The sequence below is a fragment of the Colius striatus genome, chromosome 10, assembly GCF_028858725.1.
Source record: "Colius striatus isolate bColStr4 chromosome 10, bColStr4.1.hap1, whole genome shotgun sequence".
Classification (NCBI taxonomy): Eukaryota; Metazoa; Chordata; class Aves; order Coliiformes; family Coliidae; genus Colius; species Colius striatus.
Window position 1 is genome coordinate 33,540,127 of NC_084768.1, and position 23,569 is coordinate 33,563,695.

A 23,569-nucleotide genomic window follows, 5' to 3' on the forward strand; every position below is an offset into this window, starting at 1 on the left:
TTAATGGTAAAAAGCCGTAAATTGTAGTTTTTAATATTATTCTTTTCCCACCCTGGCAGAGAATAAACATGAATTTAGAAGCACAGTAGAAGTGAAAAACAAAGAAGAGGAGAGATAGAAAGCAGCAGAGAAAGACAGAAGAGGTGAATACAGAGCTACAGAAGTGTTTATTGAGCATGCTACAGAGGTAAGCAGAGTACACACAAAATGAAATTAAACCACCGTCAAACCTCCCAACTTTGTTAGAAAATTAATTTTTAATTGTGCCACTTTCAAACTATACTGAATTTTACAATTCTAAAGATGTAAAAACTCAACTAATAGAAAATATACATGACCATCTTCTTTTTTTTTCTACATAGATAACAGAATCTATGAAATCTTGAAACTAAGTACATCAATTTCAAAAAGTATTGGTCAGTTAAACAGAATCAAGGTAACAGTTCAGACCGACAGAGAACTGCTCTCAAATTAACTGGATCTGTAGATTCTGAGCCATGTTTATAGTAAAGTCAGATCAATTCCTAAATACAAAATATTTTGAAGAGATTTATTAAAACTGAATATTACAATGCAAGGTAAATTAAGACTAAAGGCACATAAACTTTGGTCCCACCTGGTTGTCAGTTTTAGAAAACTGCCACAAAATTTCCTGCAAGCGTTGCAGCAAACTTTCTTCACCATTGAAAAATACATGCACCATTTCCTGAACTAGCTTGACCAGTCTGTACATGCTCAGAAATCCACAACCATATTCCATATCTTAATTACAAACTAAAGATGGCAATATATATTGAAATGCACGTAAGTCATGTCAACTTCAAAAACATCTACGAAAAATATTCAGCCACAAACAAGACATTACTTAGTGCTGACATTTATATGATACATCCCACAAGAGTGTGTACAAAAAGGTTAAGATTCCACAATGCTTTTCGCGTAGGGCTCAAAGTCACAGGAGTCACTTTTTGTCCTTTAAGAAATTAATATTCTGTACCTTGTTAATTTTAACTAATGCCTACATTCATAACTGAATCTAGACCAGAATCATGAAATACAAAAGGCCTTTTTTAGAAAAAGATCACAAAGCAAAAAGTAGCAGAAATCAATGTCATTTTACTCTCTCGGCATAACGTGTCTTGTCCGATTCAAAGGAAATATAAGTGACAAGTCAGCAGATAAGGAAATCTATCAAGCAGGAGAAACAAAAACTTAACCTTTTTACACACCCCTGCCTAAACATATTGAAATTATCATGTAACAATGTGCCCCAGACAACCAAATTTGCTGTTTACTAGTTATGCAACTCCAGCAGTACTAGTTTTCCTTTTTAAGGCACGTACGTCAACTAAGTTGAAAAAACGTGGTATTAACTTGAAACCTTTTAAACAAAACGATGGTTTATCTAAACAACAGTTCAACAACAGCAGTTGGTGTCACTGCCTTGCAATTCTCTTTTAATTTCTTTTTTTTTCCCAAACAACCAAGGAATGATTAACAGCATGAAAAAAGTAATTAAAAACCCAACAGAAGACAAACTCTGGTCCCCACTTTCCTCAGCAGTCAATAGGTGACAACACCGAACAATGCGATTCGCTCTCACTTTCAATCTGCCTTCTTAAATAGTCGACTTAGAGAAAGAAACTCTCAGATGGTGATTTTCTCCCAGATTGTAATTGTGAAGATCAATCAAAGCCTGAATTGCTTCTTCTACTGTTGACATCTGAAGAAGTGCCATCTTGTGATCTCTTCTGAAACAAAATAACGGCATTAGGAACCTGAACACTACAGGGGTTGCTCCTAGTGTTTGCACTTTTGCTTAAGACACGCTGCAAAAACGCTCTTAGGCAAGCTTTTGTCAGAGCTAAGTACAGGAAAGTTACTTACTGAAAAAACTTGAATGCTTTCACAGTGCCTCCAGTGTTAGCAAACAATGTGCGTAGATCCTCTTCTGCTACTGACGGTCTACAGATGGGAAGAAAACAAGGGTAAGCAAGAAACTCCCCGTTAACCCAGCGTGCTGTGACTCACACGGGTACTACTGGTGTAACTACTGCCAGCCAGCACTTACGGAATATTGGACAGATGAAGCGTTGCAGAAGGGGGGAATATATTTTGGAAGTTTTTTGACCCGGGTTTCTTGAAGCGGTGCAGAGGTGAGTTCCCAAAATCCTTAGTCAGCCCTTGGTCATCGAGTCCCTCTCGAGGTAGCTGTACTGTCTGATGTTTAGAAAGGGTGACCCGAATAATCTTCCCATACATTTTTTGTCCATTGAGATGGCTCATGGCTGAAAACGACAAGAAGTTCACTCAGCTCGGTGTTGCTTTTCAATAGCTTGTGGTACATCACGCAACCAAACAAGAAAGACGCCTAAGGACTTCAAAGGGTCAATGTGCTACAGGACTGGAACTAGGCCTACAGAATCTGCACGAGAACCTCCCTTTAAAGACCATCACGTGCAGTTCAGCTTGCAGACCTTCTGCAAGACAAGTGCGTGCAGTAAGGATTCTGGATCTTGCGGGTAACCAAGGTCACGAAACAAACCCACAAATGCAAACATGCTCAGTTCACCTGATCTTACACAGTGGAATGCCAAGCACTTAGACTGATGGGAATATAAACAGAAAACTCATCTTACCCAGCTGCGACTGGTTTCCATCAGCCATCTGTATAAGAGCACTGTCTTTCTTATTGTATAAAATCTTCACACGCTGCACATCACCATAAACACCTTTTCAAAGCCAAAGGTAACCCAAAAGAAAAAGTTCATTTTAAAGCCAGTCACCCAAGTAATGTGTTTTGACATATCAATGGAACACTCAGACAACAAGATCACTCACTCCAACTCATCACTCTCACAAATGAATAAAGGAGATAAAGATTTTGAATAGTGAATTTTGAAAAGAATACTTTCTGATAAACCCTCAAAGCTATGTGAATGATATTAAATTAAAGACCATGCAAAATATATTAGCATGCATTAAAAGAAAATCTGTGTTTATGGAGAGTCTTAAACAGCAAAAGAAAAATAGCAAAAGATTTACTATTCAACTTTAAGCCAAAGTGCTAGCTACAAATAAGAATTAAGGTGAAACAAAAACAAAACCAACAAAAACCAAAACAAAATCAAATCAATAATAAAAGTATAGTGCTAACAATAACATACCGAAGAGGGTAAACAGACTTTGGGGCGTAACCATCTTTAGAAGGAGAGAAGAGCAAGCAGCGTAAGACAAGAAGAGAGAAGAGTCGAGGAAGAGCGGAGATGAACAGATCATCCATAACGAAGGGTGGTTCCCGCAGAATGGTGAGGTGGTCATGGATCATGGTTTCAAGGCGGTTAATTGGGGCAAGTTGGTCCGAGGAACATTTTGTTCAAGCACAGAAGCATGAACATAGGGGATGAAGACAGGGGACGTAGACAGAGACGAGGAGAAGGGTGAGACGGGGAAGGGCACGGGGATGGGGGTAAAGACAAGGAGAGGGAAGTGGAACACAGGGGGAAGGATGAAATGGGGAAGGGGGTACAGCAATGCAGAAGGAAAAAAAAAAGGAAGTGGGGGAACAAAAAAAATAAAATATAGGTCAGTACATAGGAAATGCAGGAATTTGGTCAGAAAATGGTTGGTTTATGTACTGTACAAGAAAAACTGAGTAAAATGTAGTCACCCAAGACAAATATGGGTAAAGTACATTCATATCCAGAGTAAACTACAGCATTTCATCTCAACATGAAATTAAAGTAAAAAAAGCATGCAATAGAAACTTTACACTCCGAACTTTAACTGCGTAAGCATGGCTGGCTATGAAATGCAGGCAAAAAACCTTTCCAAATGGCACTCTGATCTAAAACACTTTAACATGCAAGACTGTGGATAACAAAATAGTACCAGATGATAAAAAAAGCTTAATGATTTACGGTGACAGAGGCCAGTTAAAAATGGAACAGCTAGACCAATACAAACTTCCCACATTTCATACCAGCTTTCACAGCCATCAAAATAAATGTGAAGGACAGTAAAAATGCAAAACTAAATAAACTCCTTTAGACTTCAGAGTTAGCAAGAAAGATACAGTTAAGGTGAAAATGCTTTGCCACCATTTGTTTAATTATTGCTTTCTAAAGACAAATGAGTAACTGCAAAGAAAAAAAATTACTAAGAGAGACTGGAAGAGTGCCTCCTCAAGATCTTTGGGAGAACCTTCAAAGAAAAATGTGTTAGAGTAGTTCACGTAAATTAAGACCTTAAAATGTGAGATATAAGCATGAAATGAAACAGCAAACAATTAGGAGAAACAAAACAGAAACTCTAGCTCATGTGATTATAATTGCCAAAGGAATCATGGCTGCTGTTTTGTAAAAATAAAGCTTTCAAATGGCAAACATGCAGCAGTCACCACATTTTTCTTAGAAAAAAAAAAACAGGTAGCCAACTATCAGAGGACATTTTAAGCTGTTGGCTACCTGAGAAAACAAAAGTGTCTAGCAATAATGGCTTTAAAATTAACTTGGAGGGGATAATAAAAGAAGAAACAACAAAAAATACTTTGAGCTTAAAATCCAAATGTAAGAGGCCAAATGCAAAGAAATCATAACATACTGACAAATGAAGTGTGACTAAAGGGGAAGAAACAGTACAATTGTTTCACTGACCTCTTCGTTTAAATTGCTAACCAGGAGGACTGTATTGCCACCAGCTGAAACTCCAGGCATCCCCACGCGGCCAGCGGCAGCAGCTGCAGCTGCAGCAGCAGCATTTGGAATAGCCAAAGGACTCAGAGCTCCTGGAACAGCTGCAACAGGAAGCCCTAATTTTAAAATAAAGCATATTTTACGAAACACACACAAGTCGTTTAAAAAGAAGTACCTACATCAGTACAAAGTGTTGCACACAACACTCTGCGGTATAAGCTGACCCTTCTGCCGCTGAAGTCATCCAGCTGTGATGGGGCTGTGAGAAATGGGTTGCTAAACTAACACAAGAGAAACGTGGTTCTTTTTATTACTATTCAGATCACGTCTTCAGAGAAGGGATGAGGTGTAAGAAGTACTGCCTTTTCAAATAAGCATTCCTGTGCACCAGAACTGCTTCCCCTGTACTCCCAAATGCCTGAAGTGTCTAGTTTATCAAAATGCCCTAAAGCAAATGTTGGTCAAACCAGTGAGAATAAACACTAATTGTGCTCTCTGCATCATTACATCCTTATTTTCCATCACCCTCTGAGAGGCATTCCTCACTGCAACTTGATGCTTCAACTAAACACACAACACCGGAGTATGCCACGTGAAAAGGACTTTGTGTCTCTTGGAGCCGTACCATAAATGAGGTGAGGAGGCAATCTCCTGAAGTCAACATTCAAGGTGGCATCATTGATTATGCTCTGTGGCTTTTGTAACCCAGTTCCCCAAAGAAGCATGTTACCATTAGCTAAACCTCCAGTTGTGCTTTTATTTTTCTTTGAAGAAAACTCAGACCCTATAGAGACCTAATGGTTGTGCCTGGTCAACCGACTGGGGTGTGAGGCAAGTGTGCTCCTCTCAGCATCTGTGAAAGGCTCTTGTGCTACACATGCACTATGCAGAGTTTATACAGGATCAGCTTCATCCTTCCTGATAAAAACGTTACTTGCACATTTTACAGGGTTCAGTAAAAGGACACCAATGAGGCAAAAATAAACAAACAGCAATAAAGAAATGTAACAGCAGTATTTTGGTTTTCTAGAACTGGGTTCTCAGATTTCAGTATTTTGGCCAAACTTCTAATGTTTGCATGGATCTGCTAAGCTAACACAACTTCTGACCAATCTTCCAGGTAGGCAGACTGAATACAACTTTTACACTATGCACCCAAGACCACTTTCCTTCCCACATTAAGTTTATTTTGGAGTCATTAGAGAAAATAAATTCTTCAGTTTCCATTTAAACTCAAATAACAGCAGATTACAGTAAATACATTCAACCATTAGTTTAAACAAAAGGTCCCAGATTTAGTACCAAAAGCTACTAAAGAGACGGTGAGAGGGAGGGTAAGTAAGCAAGGTTACAAATGTTGAGATAGCTTTTTAAATAACCAAAAGCAGGGGAGCAGGGCATCTGTCACTCCTTTATGACAGTGCTTTTATGACAGTACCATTCATCAAGCACTGAAAAGTATTTTCTGGTCATTTCCTGTCAAAGCACATTTCCTGTCAAACAACAGTATGTGTTCTGTGAGGAGATCTGAGATACAGAATCCTTTCTGATGAAGTTTAAAAGACTAAAACTGTTACTATTCAAGGGTCAAACCAGAAGAATAGAATATCCTCTGAAACAGATTCATTTAATACAGAAGTAGAAAGTGCTAATACAGGGATGACAGCAAAGGATAAAGTTGTGGAGGCCATAACCACAACATAGTTACAGCTGAAATAGTAAAGCAACTATCTAAATTGAAGTATTGTTACATATTAATAAATGCAATTAAGTCATACTTCTTTAAAATCTTGTTTGGTTTGGTTCAGTATGATACAGTTGCTCTTATTTCAAAGGTCTCCTGTTTTGAGGGGCAGAAGGGAGGGACATTTTTTGTATTTTTCCATATGTGAGGAGAAAAAGAAAGAAAAAAAATCAACTGTCTGCTTCTGAAAATGCATTGGAAACAAGACCATTCTGTCCATTAGTGCTTTTCTCCTCCTTTCACAAGATAACAAGGCTCAGTGAGAAGATGTCCGATTTACAGAGACTTCTGACACCTTATTTCATCCCATCCCAGGCTGCAGCAGACAAACGCCTAATGATGCACGCCAGCCATGGTTATGGTGTGTTTCTAACCCATTACATAGCACACACAGACATCGTTTCTTGGAAAGGTCAGACAAATTACAAACTCACAGAAGACACAACCCTTGTTCTTTGGCTCTGCACTGTGTTCTGATTTGCCATTCTTATGTACCTAAACATTTTCTTACGTATTAACTTTATCATGACTACTCGTTACCACACCACACTCAGTTAAAGATGTGAGGATCTATCTGAAACTGCTTAGAAATGTGAGCTACTTTGTCCACATGATCAACTGGTATTGGAAAGCTTTGTCCCCAGCTTTGCTTCAGCTTCCACCAACCACAGATAACAGGCTTTTGTTTTTCCCATATATAATTGAAAATACAAAAACATTATGCACTTTTTTCCTCGCTTTCTGAGGTCTTTTTCCTCAACAAAGTTTCAGCTCAGCGTGTGTCATTATTTATTCCCCCTCAGTGTATCTTTTCACATGACTTCTGAAATTCAAAGTAGTTACGTCACTTTAGTAAGACACAAATTAAAGCTGTACTGGAGATACAGACTAGCCAGCTTAATGCTGGTATGTGTAACTGCAACTCAGAACCGGATTAGTCCCTTAATCTTGTTATGAACCCTTTTTGTGGCTTTATGTCAAGTAACCACAGTCTTTTAGTACCTGATACTGACCTGCTTCTTATACTTAGCGTGGGCAGGTTTGCGGGAGACAGCAGGTTCTTTTAAAATCTCTGCGTAACAGTTTATGAAGCTGCAAGTGTTACTGCACAGTAGCATAAGGTTACATTTACTGAAGAGGACTAAATCCATCCAGAAGGTTTGTAATGGTTTAAAATTAATGTGGATTCCAATGCCAAGACTAACAAGTCTCGGATCTCAAACTTCACTTCTGACGTATCAATTACAGTACGATCTTAAAACAACAACAAAAGGGCACTCAAGTTGTACAACTATCCAGCATGGAACAGTGTAACATCAGCAGCACTCGGAACTGTGTCCTTACCACGTTCTCTATTTCTGATCATATTATGTGTGTGTGTATACACACATATGTACATACACAGGCACACACACATGTCAGAGAACAGCTCCAGCAAGAACTTTAGTAAGAATGCCACAGGTTCAACTTCTAGTGTTCTTTTTGAGGACACAAAAGTACCTGAAGAGCATCACATTAAACTCAAAATGTAACTCCACTCCTCCATGGAGAAACATATGTGAACAGGACATGGCAGACACCAAAGATACTTTTATAGGCATTAGAGAAATAAGATTTGTAAAGCAAATAAAAGGAAACAGAATATTAACATAGAAGCAAGCAGGAGGAAGGTCGCTGCTACTGATCTGCTGTATTTCACACATCATAGTTTGCCAACCCCCATCTCAGAATTCTTTGAACTTTTAAGTGTTCTCATCCTTCTCCTTTTGATTATCTGAATAAAAATGCAGCTATAAAAATTGCATTCACAAGCTACCATTTAGGCTTTTGAGTTATTTCTATCCTTTGTCTTTTCTTACTTAGGTTACATACAATCACAGAATGGTGGGGGTTGGAAGGGACCTGTAGAGATTGTCCAGTCCAACCCCCTGCAGAAGCAGGTCAACCTAGATCAGGTCACACAGAAGCGTGTCCAGGTGGGTGTTGAAGCCCTCCAAGGAAGGAGCCTCCACACCCTCCCTGGGCAGTCTGTGCCAGGGCTCCCTCACTGAAACAGTGAAATAGTTTTTCCTTATGTTTAAATGGAACTTTTTATGTTCTAGCATCATCCCATCACCCCTTGTCCTGTTGCTAGCTACCATCGAAAAATGGGCTGCCCCAACTTCCTGACACAATACATATTTTGTGCCTTTTTGTACAGTGAAGCCCAGAATGAGAACCCTGTTCTTCCATATTCAAACAAACACCATTGCCATTTGACAACTATCCAAATGCTCAACACTATGGAGCCTTTTTGTAAAGTTTTGCAGCTGTATAGCTCAAACTGTGTAAAAACAAACAAACAAACAAAGGCAACCACCAAAAAATAACTGAACCCTAAACTGATAACCACAAAAACCCCAACACCACCAAAAAACCTCCCCCACAACGTACAGTCATCCCCACTTGACAGATGATGCAGTTACACTATACCAAGCTCACCCCACTGGTCATGAGTACAGTTAGAAAATGTACCCAGTTCCTTTAAGTGTCTTTCAAAACAATGAATGCTTTTACAGAGGGGAAAAAACAACCATCATAAATAATCTTTACTACTCATCAAAATAAGCATGAAGGACCTCACTGGTGCTCTGAAAATGTTTCATAGCTGCAGTAAAAGTTGCTAATGTCATGCACCTTTCACATTGCTGCTTGGAAAAAGAGAGGTACATCCTCAAAGTGTGATTCCAGTAGGAATCCACAACTAAACTCAAGCTGTTAATTTGATGCACAGCATAGGCATTATCTACAGGCGGATATGTTAGTAAGCCTGAGTCTGACAGGTACTTTCTGAGCATTCAGGAAAATGTCAGAATTATTTGACCAACCTGATGCCTTCTATGAGTGCATAACCAGCTGGGTAGATGAGGGGAGAGCAGCGGATGTCATCTACCTTGACTTCAGCAAGGCTTTTGACACTTTCTCCCGTAACATCCTCATCAGAAAGCTCAGGCAGTGTGGCTTGGATGAGTGGACAGTGAGTTGGATTGAGAGCTGCCTGAATGACAGAGCTCAGAGGGTGGTGATCAATGGCACAGAGTCAAGTTGGAGGCCTGTGGCCAGTGGAGTTCCACCGGGATCGATTGTAGGGCCAATCTTGTTCAACATCTTCATCACTGACCTGGATGAGGGGACAGAGTGACCCTCAGCAAGTTCCCCCATGACACCAAACTGGGAGGACTGGCTGATTCCCCAGAGGCTGTGCTGCCATTCAGTGGGATCTCGACCAGCTGGAGAGTTGGGCAGAGAGGAACCTCATGAGGTTCAACAAGGACAAGTGCAGAGTCCTGCATCTGGGAAGGAACAACCCCATGCACCAGTACAGGCTGGGGGTCAAACTGCTGAAAAGCAGCTCTGCAGAGAGAGACCTGGGAGTCCTGGTTGATAATAAGCTAAATATGAGCCAGCAATGTGCCCTTGTGGCCAAGAAGGCCAACGGCATCCTGGGGTAAATCAAGAAGAGTGTGGGCAGCAGGTCAAGGGAGGTTCTTCTCTCCCTCTCCTCTGCCCTGGTGAGGCCTCATCTGGAGTCCTGTGTCCAGTTCTGGGCTCCTCAGCTCAAGAGGGACAGGGAACTGCTGGAGAGAGTCCAGCGCAGGGCCACCAAGATGATCAGGGGAATGGAACATCTTTCAAACGAGGAAAGGCTGTGGGAACTGGGGCTGTTTAGTCTGGAGGAGACTGAGGGGAGATCTTATTAACATTGACAAATATCTAAAGGGTGGGTGTTGGGACATCCCTCTTTTCTATAGTAGCTCTACTTCTTGTTGCCTTACTACTCATACTTGCAGCCCCACATCTACACTCTAGTCATTACATGCTGACAAAAGCCTCTACAGCACTCATCTCTGCGGTGTCAAACCTTGTCACAAAACCTCATCTGTCTTCCCTGACAATCCATCAAATGAGGGATTTCAATTTTCAAATGATGGGAAGTTAAAAGAGAAAGAAAAGAATATCAACTTCAGCCACGGGTGCTTCAAAGACTTCAGATTCTTACGGTACTTTTACTTTCCAGATGTTCTGCTGTAACTACAAGTGATACAACATCTTGCAAGTCATAATGGAGGATGTGAAGGCAACCACTGCAACATTTGTGGGAGGGGTCTGTGTGTGACATTTACAGCTACATGCAAAATGTATACTTCAAGTAACCTGATTTTGGAAACAGGCAGATAGAGCACAGCATTTAGTAGTCTTAACTATGACACTCCCTCCTCTCTTGGGCTCACATCCTTCCGTAAGTGCCTTCTAACCCATGTAACACAGAGCATAGAGGCCCCTCTCTACTACGTTAACTCTGATTTACTCCAAGTCAGCCCACCCTGTACAAATCTATGCTGTGCTTAAACTCTCTTTAGGAATAAAATGGGAAATGATGAAAGAAAAAAGAAAAAAGACCAAGTGGGAAGAACAATGATCACAACAGAACAAATCAGGTTTTATAAGAGTCACGGGATTATGTCTGAGTACTATTATACTTTGAAGAGTGAAAGGTGTTCTCACCAGGGAAGAGCAACTTGACAGAAGTAGGAGTGAAACTCGTGCAATGAATCGTGATAAATCAAAAACAACAAAGTTTTCTCCCAAAGCATGCATTAATTGTTTTGCTAACAGTCAGAAGATATATTCATCATCTTATCTCAGAGCATTTCACCTCTTTCTGATGAACTCAGCTGACAGGATATTAGAACTAATGTACCATAGCATTAGAAGTGCAGCTACAGATTTTTCTTCCCACTAATTTGCAGAAAGAACTTACTAGCACCTTTTTTTAAGGAAAAAAAGAAAAACCAAGAATTGAGCATAATCCTTCCTCTTTGAAGAAAAACAACAAAAAGATATTACAAATAAGCATTACCGTGAAGCCTGTTATAAACCTGGTGGGAGGGTGGACAAGGTGTGAAGTGGCAGCTGGCAAGAACACATTAAAGACTGGAGGATAGATTTGGCAATACAAGTAGGACTAACTTGACTTGTCCTTATCCTCTGTGCATTTCCTACTTTGTCATGTACTCTCTCATTCATTTATGCAGGACTTCTAAAGACAATGTAATTGTGTTACTCCAATTCAGATCACCATATGGACTGAACCCTGAATGGGCCACTGGACACTATCGCCATTTAAAATCCTTAATTGTTAGAAGATTAAATAAACGCTTTCATCAAGTCACTTTGCAATACAAAAGAACAAAGTCAGGGCCATACCTAGAAGAGAGGTCTCCTTTGCAAATGCTGCAGCAATAGCGGGGTCCAGCGCTGGCTGCCCATCACCAGACGGAAGATCAGGACGAGTGTAGTCCCTGCTTTTGTCGTTGTTGTACTTGACATTCAAATTCACCAGTTTGGAAAAATCAATGCGCAGGGTACAGCAAGCATTGTAAATATTCTGACCATCTAAGGCCTGGAAAAAGAGTACATTTATTTTAAAAATACACAGAGCTGGTTGGTTGCACAATCATTTCTTTCTCTTTAAACAAGGTCGGTGTACAGATATTCATCCAACTTACTGCCCAGCTTAAACTCAATTGAGATTAAAATGCATTAACCTCTCTTAACGTGATTCCAGGAAGCTCCATGTTTACGTCTCTTACCTAAATCTGTTTATGCATCAAAGTTGCAAAAGACATTGTAATGAAGTCGAACTTAAAAGTCAGTCTGTTGAATATAGTTAATTAACCTATATTCCATAGTACAGCTCTAATTCCAAGTACATTTCTCAAGGAAAGAAAGAAAACAGACAGCTACTTTTGCATGGAAGGTTGACCTGGAGGGGGGGAGTAATAACAAATCTTGACTCCAATGCCATCTCAGACAGCTATCTGTTAAAGCAGAATGTTTACATTGTTCCTATCTGTTCTCCTTTTCTCCTTAAAGGTAATTAGTGGCAAAACTGAAAGAAATGCAACTTTATCTGCTGACTCAATGTTACTAACACTCCTTTCTAAAAAATCCTATTTTCACAATTAACTGGTGCTTCTCAAAGGATGCCTATTAACAGTGAAATTCACATGTGCTCTTAACGTGACACTTAGGACTCTACGAAAACATTCCCCAAAAAGCCCTAATTATGTATGTTTTGTCCATCTTCATCATACATGAGACAAACTGATACACCTGGATTTCTTCCACGTACATTTTGAGGATACTTTCACTTGATGCACTAACAACTGAATTAGAGAGATGTAATAGCAGAAACTTTTGTAACTCAGTTGTTTTTTGTTCTTCAGGAATACTACAAAGTGAAAACACTGATCACCTTACAAATCAATGCATTCAATCGAGTCCTTGTGTTAAATACAAAACTACCTGATTAAATACAAAGCACACGGTGAAGAAACCAAACTTATCACACTCTCAAACACAAATCCCAGATCTTTTGTTCCTTTTGACTGATGGACTGAAACTTACCACTTGTAGACCTGAGCTAGCTCTTACACAGCTCTCTTGGTTACATCTGCACTTTCCAACACAGTAAAGTTCTGGTAGGACTTACAAGCCAAGCACTGCATGAACCTGCTTTGCCTGCTGGGTATGGAAGCAACATAGGTATTTCCAACCAGTGATGCATCTGGAAGCTGAACCTCCTGCAAACATCCCTCTGCTACGCCTGGGCCAGCAAGGGTGGCCCTTCCCACAGGATAGATTATCACAGCTGACATCTCCAGGGCTCGTAAAATCACTTGAAGAATTACCACCACTAGCGGCCAATGTACAAGAACAAGTCAGTCGGTATCATCAGAGCTTCCAAGCAACAGGAAAATAAAATCATGTCAGAATTTAAAGAAGGTGCAAGAACCTGGCAATCTAGACATTGTATGAATAAATACTCAGCAATTAAAGAGAAACTCCTGTGCTCAAAGCTCAGCTTAAACAGTGCTTTATACCATACTTGCAAAGCAAACTCTACTGCCTTGATTCAGAGATTATGAGCTTGAGGGTTACTTCTGTTTTGTGGGGGAGTGTGAGGGTGTCACATCACCAGTACAGACTACAGAATTTGCTAGCTCCTTCATACACACAAAGCAGAATCCAAGACTCCTCATGTTGGTATTTGGGAAAAGAATCTCACTTAAACACATCTAAAGCAGCATACACTGAGAATCCATCATCACTTTTCAAAGACTTTTTACCTCATAAAATCCACTAAGATACAGTTTAAAGGTAGGTCCAGTTTACATAGGCAGAGTTTATCACTGTCAAAGACAATGCCACTGCCATTAAGGAAATACCCAGACACATAATGAAGAAAAATAATTGTAAGTGAGACTAAAAGGCAGCATCCTTTAGATTTGTCCAAACCACAGGACCATGACACAAATCTCCAGGTCTTTAGAACACAGTATCTCTGTGTCGAATCTGTAGACAAACTGACTTATAGCTGGCAGAAAGCTGTTCAGCTGATGAAAACCTTGCAGTCTTGAAAAGTAGCAGACCAAAATAGATCTGTGTTTGTAGTTTCCAGAGTAGTCCATGTTTAAAGGGAGATGCATAAGCAGCTGAAACTTAAACAGCAAAAACTCCTCTTTCTGACAAATTTAAAGTGACCAAAAGTAAATACAGAAGAATACTGCACAAGAGAAATCCCTTGTAGTTGGGACACAGTCTAAAACAACACCCTGAACCAGAGAGGAAGGAGACATACTCTTAATGAACCCTGTAGTCATGCCCTGGGAAAGGCTCCTGGCAACAAAACTAAACCAAAAACACCTCACCTCACCCACCTCTACCAGCATCATACATCAACAACAATGCAAGAAAGACTATCAGCAATGAGTGTTTTTTCAGGATTAACTGCTCATACGTAAAGTCATAATTGTGAATGTGTGTGTCCTGAGCTCCTCCTTCTACAGCTGTAAAAGAACATGCAACAAACCCTCATAACCTGTTCCTCTCAGACATCCTGACAAAAATGAGAAGTAGCCATACTGTTAGTGAATGTACATATAGACATCATCTCAAAGAACTCTAGTTACCACAAAGCAACTTGTCTTTCTTTGAGCACTTACCTATACATACATACATTTGCATGTGACACAGTACCACACCACACACATGGCAAACCAAAGAGACCACACCTTGTTTCTGCCAGTTTCCTCACCAACAGAGGTACTAAAACATATGCCATCCTTCAGTACTGAAAGTGGAATGATAATGACTCTTTTCCAGGCCGCTGCATTCCCTCCTTGCTAAAAAGTACCCTCCCTCTTGGACTCTCCCAAGGGGGAAAAGGATTCTCATGAGTGGCTCACCTCCTGCCAAGAGCTTGTCAGCAGGCAAGATTCCTGAAAAAACACGCTGTGGTATTTCAGAGCACACAAACAAGACTGCTAGTAAGAACATGCAGGAGACAGTAGAAAATAGTGGCAAAAGGGCAAACAAAAATCCCTTTTGCAGTTCAGACTGACACACAAACGCCTGAACTGACACAACGACACAAGCTCCACGGTGTTCTCTGGTGCACGACCTCAACTCCACAGCACAAACACACTACTATCCATACAAGTTCTCAATGGTCACTTGGACTGGTTTAGAAAAAGGGAAAAGAGACCAAAAAGACCACTGCCAAAAAACTCCACATCAGCCAACCAACCAAGACGACTCCAACCGAGTATGCTGCATGGTTCTATATCAGCAGGTAAAAAAGGGAGCAAATCAGAAATAATGCAAATCCCAATCCAAAATACTACTGAAAGTTCCAATACAGTGGATTTGGCTTAAAAGAAACTAGTACTCCTAGGTAACTACTGTGGCAGGGACAATCACAATGGTTACAGGGTTTTAACAACCGAGGTTAGATTCACAAAGAACCCAAAATCTGTTCACATCTCAAGGAAGCACCTTTCACTGAAGGCAAGAATAAGCAAGGCCTCACAACAAAGAAAATAACAGAAATAGCCTGGGTAGTCACAGGGTGGGAAGTCACAAGGATCCACAAGAGAGAGCTGTGAATGTCAGGGACAGTAAAAACGACCAGAGGGACTACCAATGAGATGGAACTCTGTAGCACTCTCCCACTTCTTAACATCAAACCTCCCTCTCTTTTTGCTTACAGCAGCCAGGAGGATGAAGAGATGAAAACTGCTGACTGAGAAAAGATCACACAGATTAAGAGGTGAGACATCAGACGGTGCCAATGGAAGGAAAGGAAAAAAACCCCATTCAATAAAGAGTATTTTCTCCTGCTGCTGATGTAATCAACCACATGCCAGCTTTTCTGCAAAACGACAGAAAGACTTTCTGTTGAGTCAACACAGGCTCATGGCACTAGGATGTGTCATTTCCCACTGTGCCTGTGGATGTTGAGAGAACTGCTAACACCAGCAAAGGTGATATCTGTTGGCAAAAGCATTCTACAAAGTTACCAAGTGTTGTAACCTCCGGAATGACTGATGCAGCTCTCTGATGCAGCTAGGAGTCAGATTTATCAGCCAGCTCCAAAGCACAGTAAGAACATTCCCAGAATCACTTCTCTCAGGTTTTCTTGGCCTTAATGAAAAGCTTTCTGATGGAATTAATTCATTGTCCTACTTTTTTTACTTGTAGGGTTCAAGATGTCTGAAAATCCTCCTGAAAGAAGGCTCTCCTGAAAAGGGCTACATTCATAGGAACTATGCTTTGATGAGCTTCTCCTAAGGTCTGTACAGACAACAAATCTATGATTCTACGAAATTCCCCTCCAGGAGCTGGTCAAGGTAGCCCTCAAAAAACTAGGGAGAGATACGGCACTTAGAAATTCTTTAGCTAACTCACTTATGGCAGATGAGAACACAGTTTGGGAGACATAAAATGTCACGATGTTTTCATATTCTCATTTGCTATTCAGAAATAAAACCCAGAGATTTATCTAGCAGATATTTCTGGAGACACGTGGCTTCAGGCCACAACAAATAGTGTATCTGCCCCTCTCTCTGTCAAGCACCGTAGACACCTAAGATGATGATTCGAGACAGGGAATAGATCTCTTGCAGGATGAGGACAGCTTGAAAGCACTTACCACGGTCCAATAAAGAAAAATCAAATTATACTGAAGAGAAAAAAAGTGGTACAGAGGGGCAACACACAAAACCGCTGCCTTCTCTCCAAACCCATCAGAACAAAAAAGAGAATAAATAGCTATACTGCTGCATGGCACAGAACCTGAAGTTTGTCATCTTCACCTTCACTTGACAGTATAATGAACTACAGTGATCTGATCTGAGGGTGCTGATGAAACATGAATCAGTGTAGCCATAATCTACTTTTACAGGAAATGAGTTTTTCACAAAGCAAGTGAGACAGGAATGTAATTTTTCACTACTTGCTCATTCAAATAGCAAAAGCAGCCCCACAGGACTGGAGGCTTTGTATTGTACATTCTTGTCAGTGTCACTGTTTTCTCAGAACCTTCAAATGAATAGCATCTCTCCTCGGTACTTACATCACTTGAGTTTTTCAAACTGCTCTTTAACTTCCTTAAGAAGTCTTCAATTTTTATTAAGGCCACATTCTGATTTCCTGTGAAGAGTGCCAGTGGAAAATTAAATTTCCCCATTATCTTCTACAGTAACAACTGATGGAAAACAAAGTGAAAAGTTCTTTACTCTTTTTCCATGCTTTTAATTTTGAACTCCATGCAACTTCAGTGCAGCCACCACATCCTCTTGCTTCTAGATGATCTCTAAAGGTCCCTTCCAACCCCTACCATTCTATGATTCTATGTACTTAAATTGCAGAGGTTTTTTTCCTGTCATCTGACCGTTCCCTTCCTTTAGGTATTTGTGGCTTGGTGGCATTTCATGTTTACCACAGTAGCTCAACCATAAGAACTGTACTTATTGTACTCTATTTAGCTATGGAAGGTAGGAGGGAAATCAAACCTTCCTTCAAACTTCGCATTCTTCAGTATTTGCAGTCAGTATTACTCTTAGCATTTGTCTAACGGTGTATAGATTAGTTAAAATACGAAACTATAAACCTAAGACTGTTTCAGTTGGTCACTGATAGGCTCCAAGATCACTCTGACAATGACTGTACATGCAGGAGTCACTGTTATTCAATGAAGTTTAGTCACTCACACATGAACGCTACCACTACTGAACAGCTACCCTGATCAAAACATGCAACACTGGAAAAACAAATACATGCTTTTTTTTATTATGGCCAATACAGTATCCCACGAGCTAGTATGAGTTTGTCAGAAGTCAACAACAGCAAGAGGTTCTCAGGTTCCTTTCATACTTTTACATACCTCATCCTTTTGTTATTTTGTCACTTCTTTACAATACATTCCTAGAATTACACTGATAATTTTCAAATTACTACAGTCCGTTTCACAGATGTCATCTTTCCATTAAATCTTCTGATAATATATGTAAGACTCAGAAAATGAAGTCAAAAGATTTATCACTTGGTGTCATATTCTGCTTCAAAATGCACTTTAAAAGCAGCATTAACATCTATCACTGAAAAATAACTTTCCAAACACAAGTCAACTGAATTACATTCTGCAACAAACACGTCAGCATCCGTTTATCAAACATGCATCTGAATGACCAATTTCTGCAGCAATTGTAGGCTAAAGATCTAGTTTCTGCGTTACTATTTTAAACTTACTTAAAATCTGAAGCTGTATCCCATCCAAGTAAATTTGTATGTATTAGTGACATATTTGCATCTCTCTCCACTCTGACACATGATCTCATATTTCATGTATTTGATACATCTGATACCTGACACCATTCATCTCTGAAAAGGATCCCCCAAATTTAAATTGCAGTCCAAGTCTACAAGTATTTCCAGACTGCTTTTTAGGAGTAGGTTATTTTAAAGTAGATCATCATAAATCAGGTTGCAAATATGCTTGTCTCTGGCTAACTTTATTTTTCTCAATAGCATGAAACTTACACTCTGCTTTTTCAAAACATGTCTCTTATTTTTTGTTATTTCCCACCTCAATTGCCTCACAATTTTTAATCAATACTCAGTATTTCATTTGGTGATGAGGATAAAAATGACTATCCTCTACCATTTACTTAAGGTCTTTATTTTATTTAGTCATCACTCTTTACAACACAAAATGAAGCCAACTTTTGCTTTCCTCTAAGAGACATTCACGGTCAACTTAGTCTGAGGTGTGAGCTTTTTCCTGAAGTTCTCGGCTGTTCTGTCATCTATGAATAAGCACTTTCTATGCTACCAAGCAACACTTAACCAGCACATCAATTTTTGTCAGCCTTCCACAAACCCAGAGTGCAGGTGAAGGTTCGAAAAATATTCTTTTCAAGAGATAAAGGAACTAATACTAATACAAAGCCACCAGCCTTCCCCTTTGGTTCGGTTTTCCTATTGCCACAGCTGTGAACATCTCCCACTCAGTTAGCCCAGAACATCTAGTCTAGAAGACATGCTGTTGATCTTTGTAATAATTAATTCACAGGCTCTCTCTTGCTACAAGAGATTAAACAAGCTACCTGCTCTTCCCTCTCCTATCCAGGATAGGAGAGTTTCCAACAAAGTAAAAGCAAGATGAGAGCATCTCATGTATCACACATCAACATACCATCCTACATTTTTACTTCTGCTTGACACTTTAGATATTGCAGTCTTGCCTATGATTTCATCTCTGTGCAGTCTTATTAATGTATTTGTTCATAATTACAGATGTACATAATTCTTCAGACATAGTATCTCTAATCACTGATCTGACACAAGATCACAACACTGAGAAATAACTGGGAGTTCACACAAGTTGTGGAGGAGTGTGACACATTATCATGGACAGTACTCATTACATTAACACGTTACAAACATTTAAGAGTATAGGAAGATCCCAAACTTAGAAGAGAACTCTACTCACTAGTTTTGCTTGCTGTGCATTTACTGGATCGCCATACTGCAGCAAAGCTTGAAACTGGTTATTCTTTGTGAATGTGATTATCTTCAAAACAGCACCAAATTTAGAGAATATCTGCCAAAAACAATGGAAAGTTTTACAGACAAGTTCCTCCCAACCACAGCTCAAGTTAAAATGAAATTTGGCTTACCTGATGAAGGACATCCAGGGTTACTGGATAGTACATATTGTCAATAATTATTCTAAGCACTGGGCTCTGAGCTGGAGTCACAGCACTCTCACTAACAGTGGTCCCGCTGATGGGAGCGTTGGTTGCCTGCACAGCCGTCACTGCCTGAAGCACAGCTTGGGCACGCTTAAGAAAACAAAAAAGAGATAGAAGACACTGTGTTTCAAAACAACAGCTAGACATCTATTAGCAATATTAATACAGTTAACTTCAGAAACAAAAAAGAGGCCACTTATTTAAAACTCAAGAGCTACAGACATAACACAATGTAAGTGCAATGCAGTCCAACTTGGTGAGAAGGGATGGTAAAAATGAAAACATCAATTAATCCTTTTGTCACAGTAAGGCAGGGCTTCAAATCACACCAATACCTATCTTCCTAGTAGCAAGCTTATTGTTCCAGTAAGGACATGAGGATTTTGTAGTTTCAAGACTCTTTATAGACTTGTTTCCTCTCCCTTAGAGAAAATAAGCAAAAACCCCAAGCCTACAGAAGCCAGGAGTATTTATCCTGTTTTCCAAGAGACTGTGCTACACTGCCATTCTAATAACATAGAAGGCTCTGATAGGAAGGGATAATGCTAAACTAACACTTCCACACTTCACAGTTTTAACACAATGAAATACTAGACACGACTGACAACTGTCAGAAAGTAGTATCCACAGAGGGGTAAACAAACTGGTGTCTGTTATCCATCCTCTTTCATAAAAAGAAAAACAAAATCCTCTCTGTGTGTGGGGATTTTTTGGCTTTTAGACAGAGTCAGGGATTTACAAATTCCAAGGTGTAACCACATGATGACATGACAAGAACACAGATCTATGTAACTACTTCCACTGCCAAAACTTGACAGTCTCGGAAAGATTAGATGTCTTTTTCCAACAAACAAAAAGTGCAGAAAAAAGGCTTTCCATTTAATCCTTTCAATACAGTAGCCTTATGAAGCAAAAGGATACAAAACAGAGAGACAAGTGAGCATGCCAAGTAAAAATAATAACCACCATATTAATGCATATGGCATAGTTTAAAGGTATTAGAGCTATCACACAATTTCATGTCTCACAACTTACATGATACTCCTCATACTGAAACGAATCAATGAGTAAGGAAAGTGAAGGGGAAAAAAAAAAAGACCCAGTGAACACCAGTTGGGAAAACAAAACTTACCTCTATGTGTAACATTCATTACTCTAACTCTGTAAAATCATCTTGTGATAACAAAACAGTCTTTTTTCCCCTAATGTATGAAATAGACAATTTTCAGGCTGGCCAGATATCTGTCTGAGTTGCATAACTACTGCCTGCTCCTTCTGTAAGCACAGAAGGAGCATCTATCAACTAAAATGCATTCCTTAATGCAATTGGAAAAGTTTACACTGTATAACACAAAGAAACAGAACTTGTGAAGTCAGGTTTAACATACAATCCTCTCTGGCACTAGCCATCTAGGCTTGTACATCAGTTCATTCCACTACAGTTAATGTGAATACATGAAGAAATACAGGACCTAAAACACTGGTAAATCAGGATAAAATCTATGAAATCATTACAACAGTATTTTGTCAAACAAATTCAAAATAACATTTAGCATGACACATAAATAGCCACCTCTAAAGACATCTGAGCAGTATGTAAAGCATTCTTCTTGTTTTTTCCAAAACTGAAATTCATTCTAAAGGATCAGCTACACCATTCAAAAGTAGAACATTTATTTCTTTCTAGATATTGCAATGCCTGTGCAGAGAGATTAAAACCATGCATTTATGATGGGCTGATGATTAAAGAAAACTAGTTACAGAGGTCATTCTATTCTGAGTTTAGATACTGTACGACACAAGGTAGAAGACATTTGTTTTAAATGCTCCTCTCTCAGTGTTTTGATGTCTCACAGGAAAAAGATTTTCATGGAAGTTGAAATGAAAACTTAAATGATCCCTTTTGAACCTGTTTATTCAGAACCAACACCTTCTGAGTCCATAACTAAAAATACTCTTGGAAGCTATTGATATTGAGAAACTCAGAACAGCACAGCTTAATGGAACCCTTCTTACTTTCATTATGTCTCAAGGTCTAACTGTTTAAAGTAGCCCTTAGTTAAATACATTTTTCCATCTTCTTTATAACCTTTCTCCAATTTTTTATGCTATCTTCCCAGTTACATGGAATAACATCCCAACTTCCATAATCTAGAGAGTTCTATGGAATCAACAGAACCTCAGCTTCTTCTACCACGATCTCTTCATATTTTCCTGCTTGAACATCCAGAAGACAACCTCAAAATGAATGTGGTTGGATGAGAAATGCTTCAAATATTGTCTGATTTTCAACTGGGGTAGAGTTAATTTTCTTCCTAGCATCTGGTACAGTACTGTGTTCTGGATGTAGCATGAGAATAATGAAGAGTAAGCGAGCAGCTACATGGTGCTTGGATGCTGGCTGGGGTTAAAAGACAACTAATATAGATTAAAAATTAAGTTTTTAGTATTTAAAAATACACAGAAGCTGAGGTTACCAGTGCTATCCAAGCACTCAAAACCCTGAAACGCAGGCACTGGCATTGGTCATTATCCCTAGGGAAATTCAAAGTGGCGTTAGAATCTCAGATGTCAGAACTACACATTTAATTGTTTTATCCAAAAGTCTCTAAGATGAAAACTTAATTTATGAATGAGTTTAAAGCACTTCAGAATCTTTTCACATTAGGGAAATGTCACCAAATTCATCATAATGGAAAGATCACACAGGAAGCAAATTCCCTTCCATGTTACAAAACAGAATGAACATTGGTAAGACTGAAGTAGTGTCAGAATCATGGACAAAACCAAATGGTTTAAACACATGCCATATGAGTCAAAAGTACATGTCATACCTCATTTTCTACTGTCTGCACCTGCAATAGTACTTAACAGTAAATATACCTGGTTAAGTGTGTTATCAGTCTTTAGTTCTTTGTGATTGGAGTACTGGATGTAGATAGGTTGGTTGCGAAGATGAGGAGTGACAGCGGAGTAGTAATTAACCATAGTGATAGCTGCTTCTTCTGTAGCAAGTTCCAAAAACGCCTATAATTAAACAGCTGATTTTGAGTATTTACAAGGCAGATAATCTTCATACCAACAGCATATAAATAACAAAGGGTTTGATAACACGTTTTAACAAATATCAGTCTTCAAATGATACCATTCTCTACACAGCAATTTTATTGGCTATGCTACTTCATCTCCAAAAAGTCACCTGTAAGATGCAGGACTAAATATTCACCTTACAGTCAACTTTTTGCTTTCTGTTGCTGCCAGTTGCACCCTTCTCCCCCCCAGAAATTACTAAAAAAACCCTAAAGGAACAAAGGCTCTTTTTCCAATATTTACCGTTACGTGACTTATTTCAATAGCATTTTAACAGCACATATTGACATTAGGCAGCAGGCATAGTACAAAAATGGAAAGTAACAAATTACCTGATTTTTCCCTTTCAGCATCAGGATGTTGGTTACCTTACCAAAAGGTAAACCTAAAGCAATAACTTCTGTTTCTGTCACTTCCCCAGGCAATTTTCTGATATGAAGAACACGAGAAGCAGCCCCATCCATTTTATCATCACTTTTGAATTTCTTGTTGTCATTACCATTGGCTGAAAGACACATTCAGACTCTATTTGAAGAGTTTACTGGTACCCATTAGTGCTTTATTAAAAAATACTTTTAATGATAAGCATCAGGCATTTTTTTAGTAAGCCATCCCTTAGTTTGATCTAAATAAAACTCAAGAGTTCAGAACAAATTCTGAAGAGAAAACTGATACACTGGCTCATAAAAGGGGAACTGTTAAAGACTAACTTGCCCTGTGATAATTCATTTTCTAAACAAAACCCACATTAAACACTTTTCATCTCACTTGAAGGGAAATATCTCCTATAATGACACGTAAGAATATTAATTATGACTCAGACTTGCATAAGAACTCTAAAGTACATTAAAAAAACAGTTAGCTGCTATCTAGAAAAACCTGAGTTTTATTGAAAGGAGAAA

The 23,569-nt window shown here is 39.2% G+C and overlaps 1 protein-coding gene across 8 annotated transcripts in view; it reads right to left on the minus strand.

The window, feature by feature from the left end:
* Positions 1-270: 270 nt before the first annotated feature.
* Positions 271-23,569, minus strand: part of PTBP2 (polypyrimidine tract binding protein 2) — a 46,225-nt gene continuing 22,926 nt past the window's right edge. For 3 of the 8 annotated variants that reach the window (XM_062003387.1, XM_062003386.1, XM_062003379.1), the window contains 11 exons: positions 23,000-23,172; positions 22,461-22,604; positions 19,503-19,667; positions 19,316-19,426; positions 11,686-11,881; positions 4,656-4,810; positions 3,168-3,201; positions 2,640-2,732; positions 2,072-2,288; positions 1,888-1,965; positions 271-1,751 (listed from right to left, as the gene is read on the minus strand). In XM_062003387.1, the coding sequence (XP_061859371.1) occupies positions 1,619-1,751; positions 1,888-1,965; positions 2,072-2,288; positions 2,640-2,732; positions 3,168-3,201; positions 4,656-4,810; positions 11,686-11,881; positions 19,316-19,426; positions 19,503-19,667; positions 22,461-22,604; positions 23,000-23,131 (1,458 nt within the window). In that variant the 5' untranslated portion in view covers positions 23,132-23,172 and the 3' untranslated portion in view covers positions 271-1,618. The remainder of the gene's footprint in view (positions 1,752-1,887; positions 1,966-2,071; positions 2,289-2,639; positions 2,733-3,167; positions 3,202-4,655; positions 4,811-11,685; positions 11,882-19,315; positions 19,427-19,502; positions 19,668-22,460; positions 22,605-22,999; positions 23,173-23,569) is intronic. The other 5 variants (XM_062003381.1, XM_062003385.1, XM_062003384.1 and 2 more) reach the window with 3 other exon arrangements.